Below are 14,271 nucleotides of genomic sequence, written 5' to 3'. Positions count from 1 at the left end.
GACATGCTACTGCAATAACAACATTCACACAAAAGAATTAGCTAGTGAGGTTTCAAGACAGTAAAGTAACAGTCACTTATAAGTGAGAGACGAGCAATGGAGTACAAACGCAAAAGCGGGGTTCGGAAGCGAAAATTTAAAAACAGCCGAGAAAGAAAAACCAAAGCTTCCAAAATAATATGCTGAAGACGAGATTGCTAATGCTAGCAGCACGCTGGGCGGCACCACAACTGAAGTGCTTTTACTGCTTCGCACAACCAACAGACCGGAGAGTGCGCCTATATGTAAGTAGAACATATTTATTATTTATTTGACTAATAATCAACCTACACACGTTTGTGCTTACGCGCAGACATGAATAATGTTTTCAGTGTGCGGGTGCGCCGTCACCGATAATGTTTTAAATTGTTTTGCTGTCTCCAAGTTCTGTTTCAAGGTGCGCTGTCACCAATTATAAAGTCCATCTGTTTCAAGGTGCGCTGTGATCTTTATTTCTGCCGAGGCCATCACAAGTAAACAGTTTGTAGTCTTCAGGGGTTTTCTATAAACATTACTGAGTGACCTGAGATTTCTCAATATTTAAGAGTGGATTTGCTTTGCTAAAGCTAGCAGCTAACATGTTATTACAAAATCTGGTTTACAGTTAGCATTTTTTTGGAAATTCTTAATGTTTTGCAATATGTAAAATACCATACAGTATTGCACTGTATGTATTCTTGCAAATTCTTTTTATGCTGTATCATGCAGTATTAAAATGTGAAAGTAATTGCTACATAATCAAGGACCATACATGGTGTTTTTGTGTACAATAGCTCCAGTTTACCTTTTAGAAAGCATATTATAATTTAGTACATTTAAAAAATTTTTTTAAAACAAATATGCATACAAATGAGCTTGCACAGATATGCAATGTCTTTTGTTGTAAAAAAACATTATTGTTGCATGGTAAAACAGCTGAACGTGTAGATTGATTTGAAAAGTCTGTCTATGTGGCGTCTACTGATGGCAGATTACATTATTTTGTAGTCTCATTAATAACCCTAAAACATGACAAAGAACGGACACTGATCTTCCACAAAAGAGGAAAAACAAACAAATATTCTTTCAGAGCTGTCATGATTTATCAGCTGAGCTGTTTTTTATTCAAACAGTGTGTACTTTACAGTGGGTGCAATAGCATATTCTCAATATACAGCACTATATAAATGTACATAGGGAGTATGTGGAGAAATCAGAGTGAAGATCAGACCATAATCTCTCTCTCTCTCCCTGTTTGTTAACCTCCTCTTACAGGGAAAATGGGTCATCATCACCTGATTGCACAGTGTCAACCCAGTCAAAAAGTGTATTCAGGTTATTGACAAGGGGGCTGCTTGTAAACCATATAGCATATGCCATTCAACTTTGTTCTTGGATTTAATTCAAATAGTCCATATTAATTTCATACAACACTCAGTTGTTGTTGATGGCTTCACCGTAGACACTTCAAAACTCGCAACCAGTGGATAATCCTCATAAGTGCCTCAAACCTCGATTGTTAAACAGTATAGTATAGATCCATCTAATATTCATCATTCTAGTGGTGTAATAAACCACATGCAGGAAAAAGTCATTAACACAGTGTTTAGGTCAGTCTGTCTGCATACCACTTGATGTATGTTTATAAGAACCAGTCTAAACCCAAAACATTCACATTTCCATTGCAATCTCCCAATGCGCTAACCTTTAAAACAGTTCTCTTAAACAATTCATTGTCTTCAGCTCCAGAGAATATGGCAAAAATCTGGTGCAATTCACAGGTTTTTCACTGGAAATGAGAGGGAGTAGGACGCAGTTTCAGTACAAATAATATAAAAAAAAAAAAAAGTCTTTAAATATAGGCATATAATGTTAACTTTTAGGAGCAAAGTCAGCAGCAATAGTCAGTCCTTTTCACTATCAAACTCTTTGACAACAGATCAAAACTAAGTCACCGCGTGTCCAGATGCTTGTTTGTCTTTTTTGTTCCGTCTGCTCGCAGAGTGAGCCTTCTTCAGGTCCAAGTACAGTCTCAGGATAAAAAAAATGTTCAAGTATATTCTGATTTGCGGATGTAGTTGGAAGGCACGTAGCCTCGCCGGCCTCCCGCCTCCGCCAGCCACCAGTCACTGTTGCCGTTCATGTCCTTGAACTCCAGTATCCGCAGCCGCTGATTGGCTGAGATGCTCAGTTCATTGGCACAACGGGCATCAAACGAGTAGAGAGCGTAGTAAATCTAAAAACAGAGAAATAACAATGTCATCGTTAGTTTGTGTTTTAATTTTAAAAGCAGTATGAATGAATGTTTTTGGCCCTTTTAGTGGTTGTATTCAGGATCACCCTCTGGCAATGCACACCCCTCAGCACCAATTGTTATTAGGATTGTATCATTTTTCTATACAGACTAATTTAAAAAAAAAAGTTCATTTAATCACTTGAAAGTAAATTTTCTGCCATTGTTTTGGTACAGTAAATGTCTGATTACATCATAGCAGTCACACTAAATCTCACCTGATGACCATCTAATTCACTGTCTGGTTCTGGTTCTGGTTCTGGTACTGGTACTGGTACTGGTTCCGGCTCCGGCTCAATGTACTCATCTCTGGAGTAAACAGTCCTTTTCTGGCCACTATTATCTCCATTTCTCCACTGGTATGAACTGTAGGTTTTGTCTGTGTGCCCATACCGCTGTGACCGACCGTTTCTGAGTGAAGAGTAAGAGTCCGTCTCTGAGAGGTCTGACATCTCCATGTGGCTGCTCGGACTTGCACAACTCGTATCGTACGTGTCTCTGTGATTGGCTGAATGCCGGTAAGAAGGCTCGGTGTCTCTGTGACTGGAGGAATTTCGGTGCGTTTGGTCTGATAATTCCCTGCGGTTGGAGGGATTTCTTGGGGAGGAGTTGATGGAGTTGCTCTGACTAGATGAGTCAAGGTTGGGTGGATCTCTGTGACTCCTACGAGATGAGGCAGAGTCCAGCGAAGGGTGTGGCGATGAATGTATTTGGGGCTGCGATGTGGAAAAGCTGACGGTGGCTGTTTCCTGGTTAAAGGTCAGTGTGCTGTTGCTGTTTTGGCGGGAGAAAACAGGGGAGGAGCCGCCGTAGCCTGACTCATTAGATGATTGGCTCTCGATTGACACGTCCGACTGACTCCTGCGTGGGTTGTAGGGTTTGAGGAAGGAGCTGTACACAAAACCCTTGCCAACTGCAAAACAAGAAAAGCAAGAGAAGACATTATAAAGTGTATTGCAGCTAGGGTTGCACGATGTTGACAAAATATGAAATTGCGATATCGATCATGAATATTTCGATATCGATATTAATTTCGATATTTTTAAACATGTAAAATTACAAAAGTTATGGGAAAACGCATCAAAATAGATTCATAACAAATTAAACAAGTTTTCTTACAACACAAGGTTTATTTCAACTGACAGTCATATTGGACTGGTCCAACATGAATAAATAAATAAATAAGAACCATGTCTACAGAACAGGACATGTTTTACTGGTTGGACAGTAGAACATAAATAAATAAAGAGAACAGGACACAACTTTTCTTTCGCTTCTCTGATTTGTTCCGTTTTGTTGTCTCTATCTATTTCTTCACTTACACTGTCACTCTGTCGAAATATGCACACACGTGGTACGCTACGTAGGGTTTGTCACATAGTGGACCCATGCGCTGACGTGTACCAACATGTGGCACGGTAACTTGCCAATGAAACAGGATCATTATAGCGTTTCAAGCGGCCTCTAAATCGAACACAACTAAGCCACACAGCCAACAGACGGGAGACAGCGCTCCACAAAATAAACTAAATATTGCATACTTACTGCGACACTTTCGATATAATATTGCGCAACGTGACATTGCGATAACGATATTGAGTCGATACATCTTGCACCCCTAATTGCTGCGCCATTTTTTTCCCCAATGTCAGAGGCTCACACATCAAAATATGTGGCTGATTTGTTAAACATTTTATTTCAAATTAGGGCTTAAGAGTACAAATAACCCACCTCCAGTATCAATTAGCCAGCGGTTGTGGCTACCCATGGGGTCCTGTTGCTTGATTATACCCACAAGGTCTCCCTCTAGTATAGAGATGTCCAGATCCTGGGCTGCATTGAAGTTTCTCTCTGCCTGGAAAAGTTTCTCTGGACCATAGCGTACCAGAAGTCCTGCACGGTGCTCATCTGTTTGCATGATGTGGTTCGGCTGAAGGCGACAAGGACAAGACTGGTTAGATCATGGACTCCTTGTGCATTATTTATTAACCCTCTGAGGTCTAAGGACATTTTCAATATATTCTTAAATTTAACTTTTTAGGGTATTTGCATAAAGCCGATCCCCATGTGTTTCATATCACAATGTTCAGAACAAACTCAGCTTTCCGTATAGCCATGCCCAAGCTAAAGCTGAAGCATTGATGTTGGCTTTTTGAAATTCCTCAACTCTCTTTTGAAAACAAACCTTAACTTCTGATGTGTAGTATGAATTGTTTCGGTGCTTGAAATGAGTTTACCAAAGTCTTAGGTTATATATGATTAAAATATGATGAAATGAATGAAATTTTGTAATGTTGCTTTTTGAGTAGGAGTTTTGTCAAACATTGTTTGGACGCGCCGGTGCGTCTTTCGTCCTCAGAGGGTTAAAATACACTATGGCATAAATAGGATGAGGGTTCAACTCACAGGTCCCTGCAGTTGTCTTTTAGGGGTCTGCTTCTCCAGAGTCTTCTTCTCGAAGGTCTTTTTTGTGGAGGTGGCTGGAGGAAGGTTCTCCGGGCAGAAGCTAAAGCTCTGCAGAAGTTGGAGAACTCGACCGTACTCTTCTTGGAACTTAGCAATCAGGTTGCCCTCTGTGCCAGCTTTGTTAGAAAACTGGAGACAAAGGTAAAGGAAAAGGTCAAGTTAATAACAGAATGTAATGAGTACAACTCACTGGGAATGGATTAGTAATTTTTTCAAAACGGGTCCATAAATATTCATGAAAAAATGTCCCACTTCCTACAACACCCACATAAACAAAGTAACTCACAGCCTGTAGGAGGGGCTTCAGCTCCCCCAGTGTCGTTTTCATGAAGTCCTTCTGGGATTGAGCGAAAGCCCTCACACAGCCAGTAAATAGCTCCTCTGCTGCGACGTGGAACTTGGGGAGTTCGTCCAGAAGTTGGGCGTTGAGCGCCTCATAGTTGTTGCGCGCCACCTGCAGCTCATCCTGGACACGGCGGTCCTTGAGGCGGTCAGCCCGCTCCTTGCAGTTGTCGTAGTCCAGCAGCTTGTCAAAGCGCTTTTGGATGAGTTTGTGCGGCCCAGCGAACATGAGGAGGAGCTGGGTGAGCGGTTTGATGACTAAGGCCTCTGTGCGCTCCTTCTGCTCAGGTAACAAGGGAATGGGGTTGGACAGAGAACGTGATGCGATCAGAGGTTATTCCCAATGCACTTTTACAGCATCTATGTGAGGCTAAACAGGAAAAGGACTTACAAATTGTGTGAACTGTTTGTCGCTGATGCAGCGGTGAGCTCTCTGGAAGCGCTCCGGGTCGAGGACGCTGCGCTCTGTGTAGATGTCACAGAAACTGATGGCTGCCAAGACCTTCACAGATGCCGATTCCTAAAGAGATGCATTGCATTACAATCCTTGTTGCTATGAGAAGTACTCCAAAAACATTATACGACAAAATATTTATAGTGGAATATGTGTTGAATGCACTGATTAAGTCAAATGTAATGTTTTTATATGTAAAAAGGCCCAGACACACCGACCAGACGGCCGACCGTCGGCAGAAAAGGCAGTTGGACTGATCAGTCTCCCCGAATTGGTCAAAAAAATGCCTCGGAACACACCAAAGCAACGAGACGTAATACGTCTCCATAACAGCAGGCAGCGCTAATCTGTATTGTCGCCCAAAAATGAAAACTGGCAGCTGATTGGACGAACGCGTCACGTGGGTCTGGTTTCTCCGGAAATTCAAAGACAGACTGTCATGGCGGCTTGTTCAGAATACGATCTCATATTGTACTAAAATAGTTCACCGAAACGTGTTTCTGAAAACATTTTAAGCGAGAAATAGGCCGTGCAGTTTCTGTCTTCATTTCAGATCAACAAAGGTCAGTTTAAAAGATTTTCGTCAGATTTTGAGTGACTCTAGTCACGCTCATTCCGCTCCGTTTCCGGGTTAGCATTCTACCAATCAGATGGGTCATTTGAGTCCGACTGCCGGCAGTGCCCGCCCCGCCGATTATACATGTCAAATCGGCCAAAATGAAGGCCGACGGCCCTTCAGACGGACGACGGAACGGAACACACCGAACAGACTCGAGTCACCGACCTCGCCAGACTGTCCGACAGCTGATTATTGGCTTGGTGTGTCTTGGGCTTTAAATCTTTCCCTCCTACAAAATTGTTATTGTTATTCTTTACAATTCTAATGAACCGAAGCATTTGAAACGTTTCATAATCCTAATACAATATTCAGCCATATTAATATAAAATCAAGAATTATTAAATGTATATTTTCATTACAGACACTGGATATATGGCCCATGACAAATACAGTTCTGCACAGGTGTTTGTTAACATATTGATTATGTTTAAGAAATAGAATTAGTACTGAAATTTAATCAAGAAAAGATTTTGGAAATACTTGCAAAATGGCACAAATCAGGCACAGTAAGTATTTCTAAGTGTATCTAGTACTTTCAGTTTCAGATATGGTCTAAATAACAAAGTCACTGAGTTGGAGTTTTCCACGTGGCAGTGGTAAATTGCTCCTACCCTTATATGTTGCAGGTACAAGGAAATGTCCCTGATAAAAGACTTGATGAGTCTCTCCTGCAGTCTGAACTTCTTCTCAGCCTCATCAAACGCTTCATCTTTAATCTAGGAAAAAGACAGAAGACAGAAAGAGATCAGAAGCAGCAGGTTTTCATTCGCTGCATTCAGGCAGTCTTCCCTCTACTCGGGTTAAGAACTTAGCAAGGAGCAGTGATGTACCTGGGGTGACATTCCTGTCAGGTGTTTGAGGTGGCTGCTGACTCGGTTGGATTTCTTGATAATGGAGTGCATGCTCAGCTTGGAGATCTTGTCAATGAACGTGTCCCCGTCGCCTTTCCTGTACTTCACCACTGTGGGCAGCAGAGGGAAGACAGTTCAGACTTTGTACTGGATAAATGCTTTCCCAAATACAGACAAACCGGCAGGCTTTAAGAGATTAATTACCAAGGTCCTTCCTGCGCTTGTACTCGTTGATGTTTACGTTGATCTCTTTGACGGCCTGCAGAGCCTGAGTCAGCTGGGGCCGGTCGTGGTGGCTCTCCGGTGTGGCCCCCAGCAGCTCCATCAGCAGCAGCGGGTAACGCATCACCCGCTGCACCGGCTTGATTAAGAAAGAGCCGAGGTTGATGTAATTGGTTTTCCCCCTGAAAAGGTGACAGAGACGGCAGACGGGGTTTGGTTGGAGGGAAAAACAAGAATATGTGAAGAGTGAGAGACTCTCACATACAGTCCGCATTCCAGCCACTATTACAGTCACAGCTATTGAATTACGTTCCCATGTTCACGTAACACACATCTCTATATCATGTGGATTGCATGATCCAATGATATGTAACCATCATCACATAATCATATAGTTTGATGATGATCAATACAATTTTTGGACATAAAAGAACAGGGAAGGCACAATAGAAAACAATATTGATTTGCTTAGTTTTAATGCAATCTAGAGGACAAGTGAATTTAGCAACCATTTCAGTTGCTTAATTTGGTTGTTTACAGACAAAATGTAATTTGATGTCTGCAGGGAAGCCAATTACTTTCTTCAAAAATATTAATATTTTCTCATTATTACAAGATAATTTCTTGATATTTTACTAAATAAAGAGAACAAATTCATGGCATGTTTTTTTTGCCATTTCAAGGTAAACCCATGTCCACCTCTAAACAATGAAACATGTCAATGCACACATTTTTCCCTTTGTCAATGGGAGGAAAACACATGCAGTTTCCCATGTTTATGGTGTCAGAGGTGGATTTTTGGTCAGTGTTTCTCTATTCTCCATAAAGCCAATGTTCAACCCTTCATGTTACAACATTCTCATAATATTGAGAAAAGATTTTATAACTGTTTTTTTTAAATAATATTGATTACACCAGTTACTGTAAATTGCAGTTGATGTTTTAGTCCAGAAGATGGCATTATATGTGTTTCCCAGGGTCAACAATATCCACAGAAGGAGGAATATTTCTTTTCACAACAATAGTATACAGTATTCACAATCAGGTGCAAAAGGGAATTGAAATTGGCAGCACAGATGTTTTTACACACACACACACACACACACACACACACACACACACACACACACACACACACACACACACACACACACACACACACACACACACACACACACACACACACACACACACACACACACACACACACACACACACACACACACACACGGCTGAGGTTAGTGAGCAAAAGGCATGCGTTCAAGATGATTGTCATGCTGTAAATCATTGACGGCACTCGTTATTGAGACTTACCACTCGCGATAAATGGCCCTGTTGAAGGAAAGGTTGGAAAGAGATAAAAATAAAAACAGGATTTATAAACCTATGATCTGGTGATAACTTTCATGAATGTTTAATTTTCTAGTCTTAAATTCTGCAGAATGAAATACGAAAAGTATTTGCTTATGCACAGACAAAATCCAGGATTTTAGTTTGCAAGGTCAAAAAAACAGTAGGTGGCAGAAAACATGACCTTTTAAAAGCTGAATAGGCTGCAGGAGACGCACACACACTTTAGAAAAGACTATTTTCCTGTAAGCACTGGCAACATTATGGTCAACAAGAAAAACCGTGTTTCAAAAACGAAACTAAAATCAACTTCATGTCAACAAGGGATTGGCCGTGTGCACTAGGGGTGGGGGGAAAAATCGATACAGCATAGTATCGCGATATTTTTCGTGGCAATACTGTATCAATACACAGATGCCAAGTATCGATCTTTTATGATATATGTGTTGGTCAGTCTGTCTGCTTGACAATCCCATTTTGCAGCAATAAAATTGAAGTGAGATGAACAAACAGAGAAATGTATCTTTTTAGATAAAACAGATGTTGACAAAATTGTCCTTTGGGGACATAACTTGAAATTGGGAAAAATTTGAAGTTGGAAAAAAGGTAGTACATTGCAATATATCGCAGAATATTGCAATATGTTTAAAATCGCAATAATATCATATCGTGACATAGGTATCGTGATGATATCGTATCGTGAGGCCTCTGGTGATTCCCACCCCTAGTGTGCACACACAGCTGTACAGTGTCCTTTTCCTTTCATTTATTAAGACTTCTTGGAACCGTCTGCCTTTTTTGCCCAAAGCTTCCGGTCTAACAAAACCTGCGTTTATCTTCAAACACAGATAACTTTATTTTACAGCAGTTCCAACTCAAGTGTCTGAGTCACTGATGGTGAAACCAGACCGGTGAAACCAGGTAGGGCACATTCTTGGATTGCTCTACATTTCAGAGGAGCAGTCATAGTGCTCCATCTCCAGGAACACTGAGATGGAGCACACACGGTAAAGGTATCTTTACAGAAAAATGGTACTACTATATATACCATGGTATAAAAAAATACTTCTTTTGTTTAAAGATTTACCAAGCCTGCAGTTCTAGCATAACTTGCCCACGCATCCAAGTTCAAAGTCTGCTTAAGAAACTCCATCATAAATTAATTCCATGTGACTATCAGCTAACAGGAAACCTTACTTAAACTTTTTTCAAAACAAATAGTGTGACGCCAGGAAATCTGAATGCCTTAGGCTACTTCGCCATAATTAGTCTAACTTTGTGTCATCTTTGTGCGTTTAGATGAACGGTGTGTGCCTTCGCTCGTACACTGCCGCCACGGAGGAAAGGCACACATCGTTCATCTGAACACATTGCCCACATTGCCATGACACAGAGCTGGATTGAAATCAGCAAAATATCTCTTCAATTGTCCACAGACTCCATTTTAAAGTTTTTATTCTACTGCAAAAACCTATTTAAAGTTACATTTTGAAAAGGGTTTCACATAACACACTGTAACAATACAGCTCCCATTACTTTTCCACTTACTGTACTGCACTCTTCGTCTTTTACAGTTAATGTTTTACTTCAACTGTTTGTTTGTATTAGTGGCCACTCTTAAGTACTTAAGTTTTCATGCTTTTACACACACAAACATGCAAAAGATATTTTTTAAGTCAAACACACAAGTCAAAGCTAAAATCTAAAACTAGTGAGTTTCCTCCTCTCAGTGACTCACCTCAGTCTCTCCAGACACTCCAACACGTGACGCTGGATGTTTTCATCCTTCTCATAGCTCTCGAGCAGAGAGATGGCATCATCGTGGTTCTGGCAGTAGATCTTGTACACCTCTTCCAGCTCAGCTTTGAAGCCCAGAAATACATTTCCTGAGAGCACAGGGTACAGAAACATAAGTTAATGTGTTTTCCTTTAAAAAGGGAAACAGGAGAGGAAGAAGGAAGATATGTTTCAGTAATATAAAAAAATTACACCCTAACAGACAGAAAAGTTGGGAAGTCGGTACAGACAGAAATCTGAACCGTTACAATACTTTAATGGTGACTCATTTCAAAATGCGTTCAAAGTCTTAGTCAACTACATTAAGATTAGGTGACAGTTTAGGGTTGTAATGTGAATAAAGTACAAAGCACAGCATGCAGAAAGAAATCGCTTGACTCGACAGTTTAATTAACAATTACTTTATAGGATATGCATCTTTTAAAAACTGACTTCTTACCAATAGAGTCTGTGTCCTGCAGTGTTTCAAACAAGCGTTGCGACAGGTCGATCACAGAGCTGATGTTGCCAAAGAGCCCATCAAAGTCCACATTCTTCACCTTTAGGAAATGCAGAACGTTTTAAAACAGTGCTAAAAGTTCCTCTGTGCTGTTCACTGATAAAACACTTGTATCCCGGTTGTGACTGTTTTTCCATGTAAACTTCATATCCTAAATATGATCAAAAAATGTACCTCAAAAGCCTCTGTTAAACTCAAACTGTATCTGTTGCAGGTTGATAGTGTTTAACAGGCACCTCATATCAACTCTGCCTCATAATCTAAATATATGAAAAATAAATCGATAAATAGATCCCGTATTTTACAGGGTTTCAGACCTTCAACCTTTTTTTGTTTTTCGAAACCGTGCTCTTAACATACTCTTAATCCACCTCCACAATCCGGATCTTTTTTACCTGCTTCTTCTGCAGTGGCTCGACGATCTCCTCAACACACATCTGCAGGTCTTTGATGTAGTCCTTCTCCGTCTGCAGAAGCTCCTCAATGACCTTTAACCTCTTCTCCATCATCCTCAGCTCGGGGTCCTCGGTGCCGGCAGCAGGGCTGGCGTCCGAGGTTGGGGAGGAGTCCAGGGGTGTGGGTTGGGACGACAGGAGCGTCATTTCTGGAGAGACGGAAAAGAGACAGATTTAGTGCCATCTAAACTAAAATGACAATGATTTTTGATCTTACAGCTACTTTTTTTTTTAAATCATTGTAATATTTTTGATTAAGCAGTATTGAAGATACATTGTGTATTTGTGTATACATTTCTCATTAATTGCCATGGAATTAGCATTAACTCAAAGATTGTTGTAGCAAAAGACACAAAGTGGTTATTCTAAAGATGACAAAGTCCAAAAAGGGAAAAAGAAGAACGTTCCCAGCCCATGTCCCATTCACTGTATCCAAATATACTGCTGCCCGCCCACCCAGCCGGCCCGCCCTTTACTCTTCCTCTTGTCTGACTAGCTTTTGATCAATGTCTCTGCTCTCACTCCCAGAGGGGTGATCTCTGGGGATGCCTGGGACTGGAGGGAGAGCCTGGTTCATGCACCACTGCTTTTTATGAATGAACCCAAAAGTGGAGTGGACTCAGGCTCTTTGTGTGTGGCACAATGGCCTGTGACAGCAACTAGAGACATACAGGCTCTCAGGGACCGAGCAGACATTAAATAAGAGGCAGTTAGAGGGGGACTGAGGGAAGGGAGATAACTGTACTGGAGAGTGAATATACGTGTTGTACATATTTCTAAAGATATCTTCAATTGCCACATCTGCCATTTGTATCTTTTATTACGCAGTGACACATTAGGCTCTTATGTTAAAAGGATATGTCTGGTGATATTCTATATATTTCCTATTGTCAACAAATCCCACAAAAAGAAAACAGATGATGAATTGTTTGTGTATCCAAAGTCTGGGCTTATTCCTTTGAGCCATAGAACTCCATTGTCATCCAAAAGCTATTAAATAAACCACACTGTTGGACTCGCTGACATGCTCCTTCTATACCATGAACATGGGCACTGTGGTTTATTTAAAGTCCATTCCACATACACCATCCTGCTGCTGTAAATACTAACTAGAGCACCAAATCTGTGGCTGAAAAAAAAAAGTCCCCCAAAATAATGCCCTATTTACTTTTGTTTGAGTAACTTCTGCTAACACCTACAGTTTTAGTTTTTTTTTAATATTAGAGTATATATTCATAACCCGAAGATTTACATCTTCAGTAGGAATAGAAATACTTGGGGCTGATTATGTTATAAAGTATCATGAAATTGACGAAGACAATGTTGGTTTAGGTCTTCTCAGGAGTTTGTTGATGATGATAATACAAATATAGATTATTAGCAGCCTTATCCTAGTGTTGTGGAGGAAAAGATACAGGAGCAGCAGAAACATGGGTGCATACAATGCAAGTACCACTGATAATAAGTTACTTTGCGCTCTAAGTTCGATTAACCTATTCAGAGTGGATCAGTGTGATATTTTAAGAAACTCCCATAACTAGATCTGTGGAGGGGAAACACTGCTGCCATTGGAGGTTGTGTATATTTTAGTATAAAGGTCTGTTACATCTCAGTAGGTCGAGATGTGCAGCGTTGTGTTGACAGACGAGGGTGACGTCACCCTGGCTCCTTGAACAGATGCTGTCAGAGGCTAATGAAGTTAACTCTGCTTCTTACCCTCATTTTACCCCATGCACTTGACAATACTTGCATGCTTCACACACACACACACACACACACACACACACACACACACACACACACACACACACACACACACACACACACACACACACACACACACACACAGTTGGAGCATAACAGTTTTCTTTAAATCACATAAAAAGCAGTTTCATCCTTTTGAAAATTTTGTAACCAAGTGTGACCACTTCTCACGAAAGTAAGAACAAACGTAAGACCTTTTAAAATTTCATAACAAAGCTTTACATTTTGATGCAAACTAAAATATTATATTTCATGACCCGACTGTGTGTCTGATCCTCAGGCCACCTGCCTTGTCTCCTTCCCACCCTGACCTCCTCCTCCTCTCTTTTCACGTGACTTGGCTAAAGCTCAACTCAAAGGAGCTTTTCTCACCGCTTGCACCACCATACCTCCCCGCAGCATCCGTCACTGCTGCCCAGATAACTGCCAACACTCCAGCATTTCCCCACTGGTGAGAAAGCTCACTAATGGGTTTTAAAAGTCATACAGCAGCAATGCGATACAAAAAGAAGCCGAAAACAAAAGACTCAGAGTTTAATTGGAATCAATCAGTTCATTCCCATGTTTGATCCTACACACACACACACACATCATATGCTCCACTTAACAGGCTTAAACATGCAGCTATTTCCATCATAACCAACCTGTGAACCCACATGACCCACTTCTATGGAAGTATTATAAAGAGGGTACACACACACACACACACACACACACACACACACACACACACACACACACACACACACACACACACACACACACACACACACACACACACACACACACACACACACACACACACACACACACACACAAAAAGGCTTTTAACAATTAAAGTACATTCATTCAAACATTAATTTCAAATTTAATGTACAGCAGAACTGCTATTTGTTAGTTCGTGATCGAGAATTTATTAATTCCAAAATATTCTACTTCTGACTACTGAATTTGAAAGAAATACATTACATGAATTAGCCAAACACACAACAACAGGTGCCTAGGGCACGGTACAGATACCGTGAATTCGATACCAGTTCCTAAACTTTTTTCAATATCATTTTTATAAAATCCATTTTAACTAAAATGTCAACATTAAACTCTCCGGGGTGTGTCATGTGCTGGATCATTATTTGCTGTA

General features: G+C 40.7%; 1 protein-coding gene across 5 annotated transcripts in view; it reads right to left on the bottom strand.

The window, feature by feature from the left end:
• Window positions 1–1,099: 1,099 nt before the first annotated feature.
• The window catches only part of LOC120550964 (dynamin binding protein), a 54,911-nt gene continuing 41,739 nt past the window's right edge, over window positions 1,100–14,271 (bottom strand). For 3 of the 5 annotated variants that reach the window (XM_039787979.1, XM_039787981.1, XM_039787982.1), the window contains 13 exons: window positions 11,307–11,515; window positions 10,852–10,951; window positions 10,354–10,501; window positions 8,580–8,597; window positions 7,248–7,447; window positions 7,023–7,153; window positions 6,804–6,908; window positions 5,511–5,639; window positions 5,064–5,399; window positions 4,718–4,906; window positions 4,043–4,241; window positions 2,530–3,224; window positions 1,100–2,254 (listed from right to left, as the gene is read on the bottom strand). In XM_039787979.1, coding sequence (XP_039643913.1) covers window positions 2,069–2,254; window positions 2,530–3,224; window positions 4,043–4,241; window positions 4,718–4,906; window positions 5,064–5,399; window positions 5,511–5,639; window positions 6,804–6,908; window positions 7,023–7,153; window positions 7,248–7,447; window positions 8,580–8,597; window positions 10,354–10,501; window positions 10,852–10,951; window positions 11,307–11,515 — 2,645 coding nt within the window. In that variant the 3' untranslated portion in view covers window positions 1,100–2,068. The remainder of the gene's footprint in view (window positions 2,255–2,529; window positions 3,225–4,042; window positions 4,242–4,717; window positions 4,907–5,063; window positions 5,400–5,510; window positions 5,640–6,803; window positions 6,909–7,022; window positions 7,154–7,247; window positions 7,448–8,579; window positions 8,598–10,353; window positions 10,502–10,851; window positions 10,952–11,306; window positions 11,516–14,271) is intronic. The other 2 variants (XM_039787978.1, XM_039787980.1) reach the window with 2 other exon arrangements.

Source organism: Perca fluviatilis, chromosome 21, assembly GCF_010015445.1.
Source record: "Perca fluviatilis chromosome 21, GENO_Pfluv_1.0, whole genome shotgun sequence".
NCBI classification, from domain to species: domain Eukaryota; kingdom Metazoa; phylum Chordata; class Actinopteri; order Perciformes; family Percidae; genus Perca; species Perca fluviatilis.
Note: the sequence above shows the minus strand (reverse complement) of the source record. Positions and strands in the feature narration are given on the sequence as shown.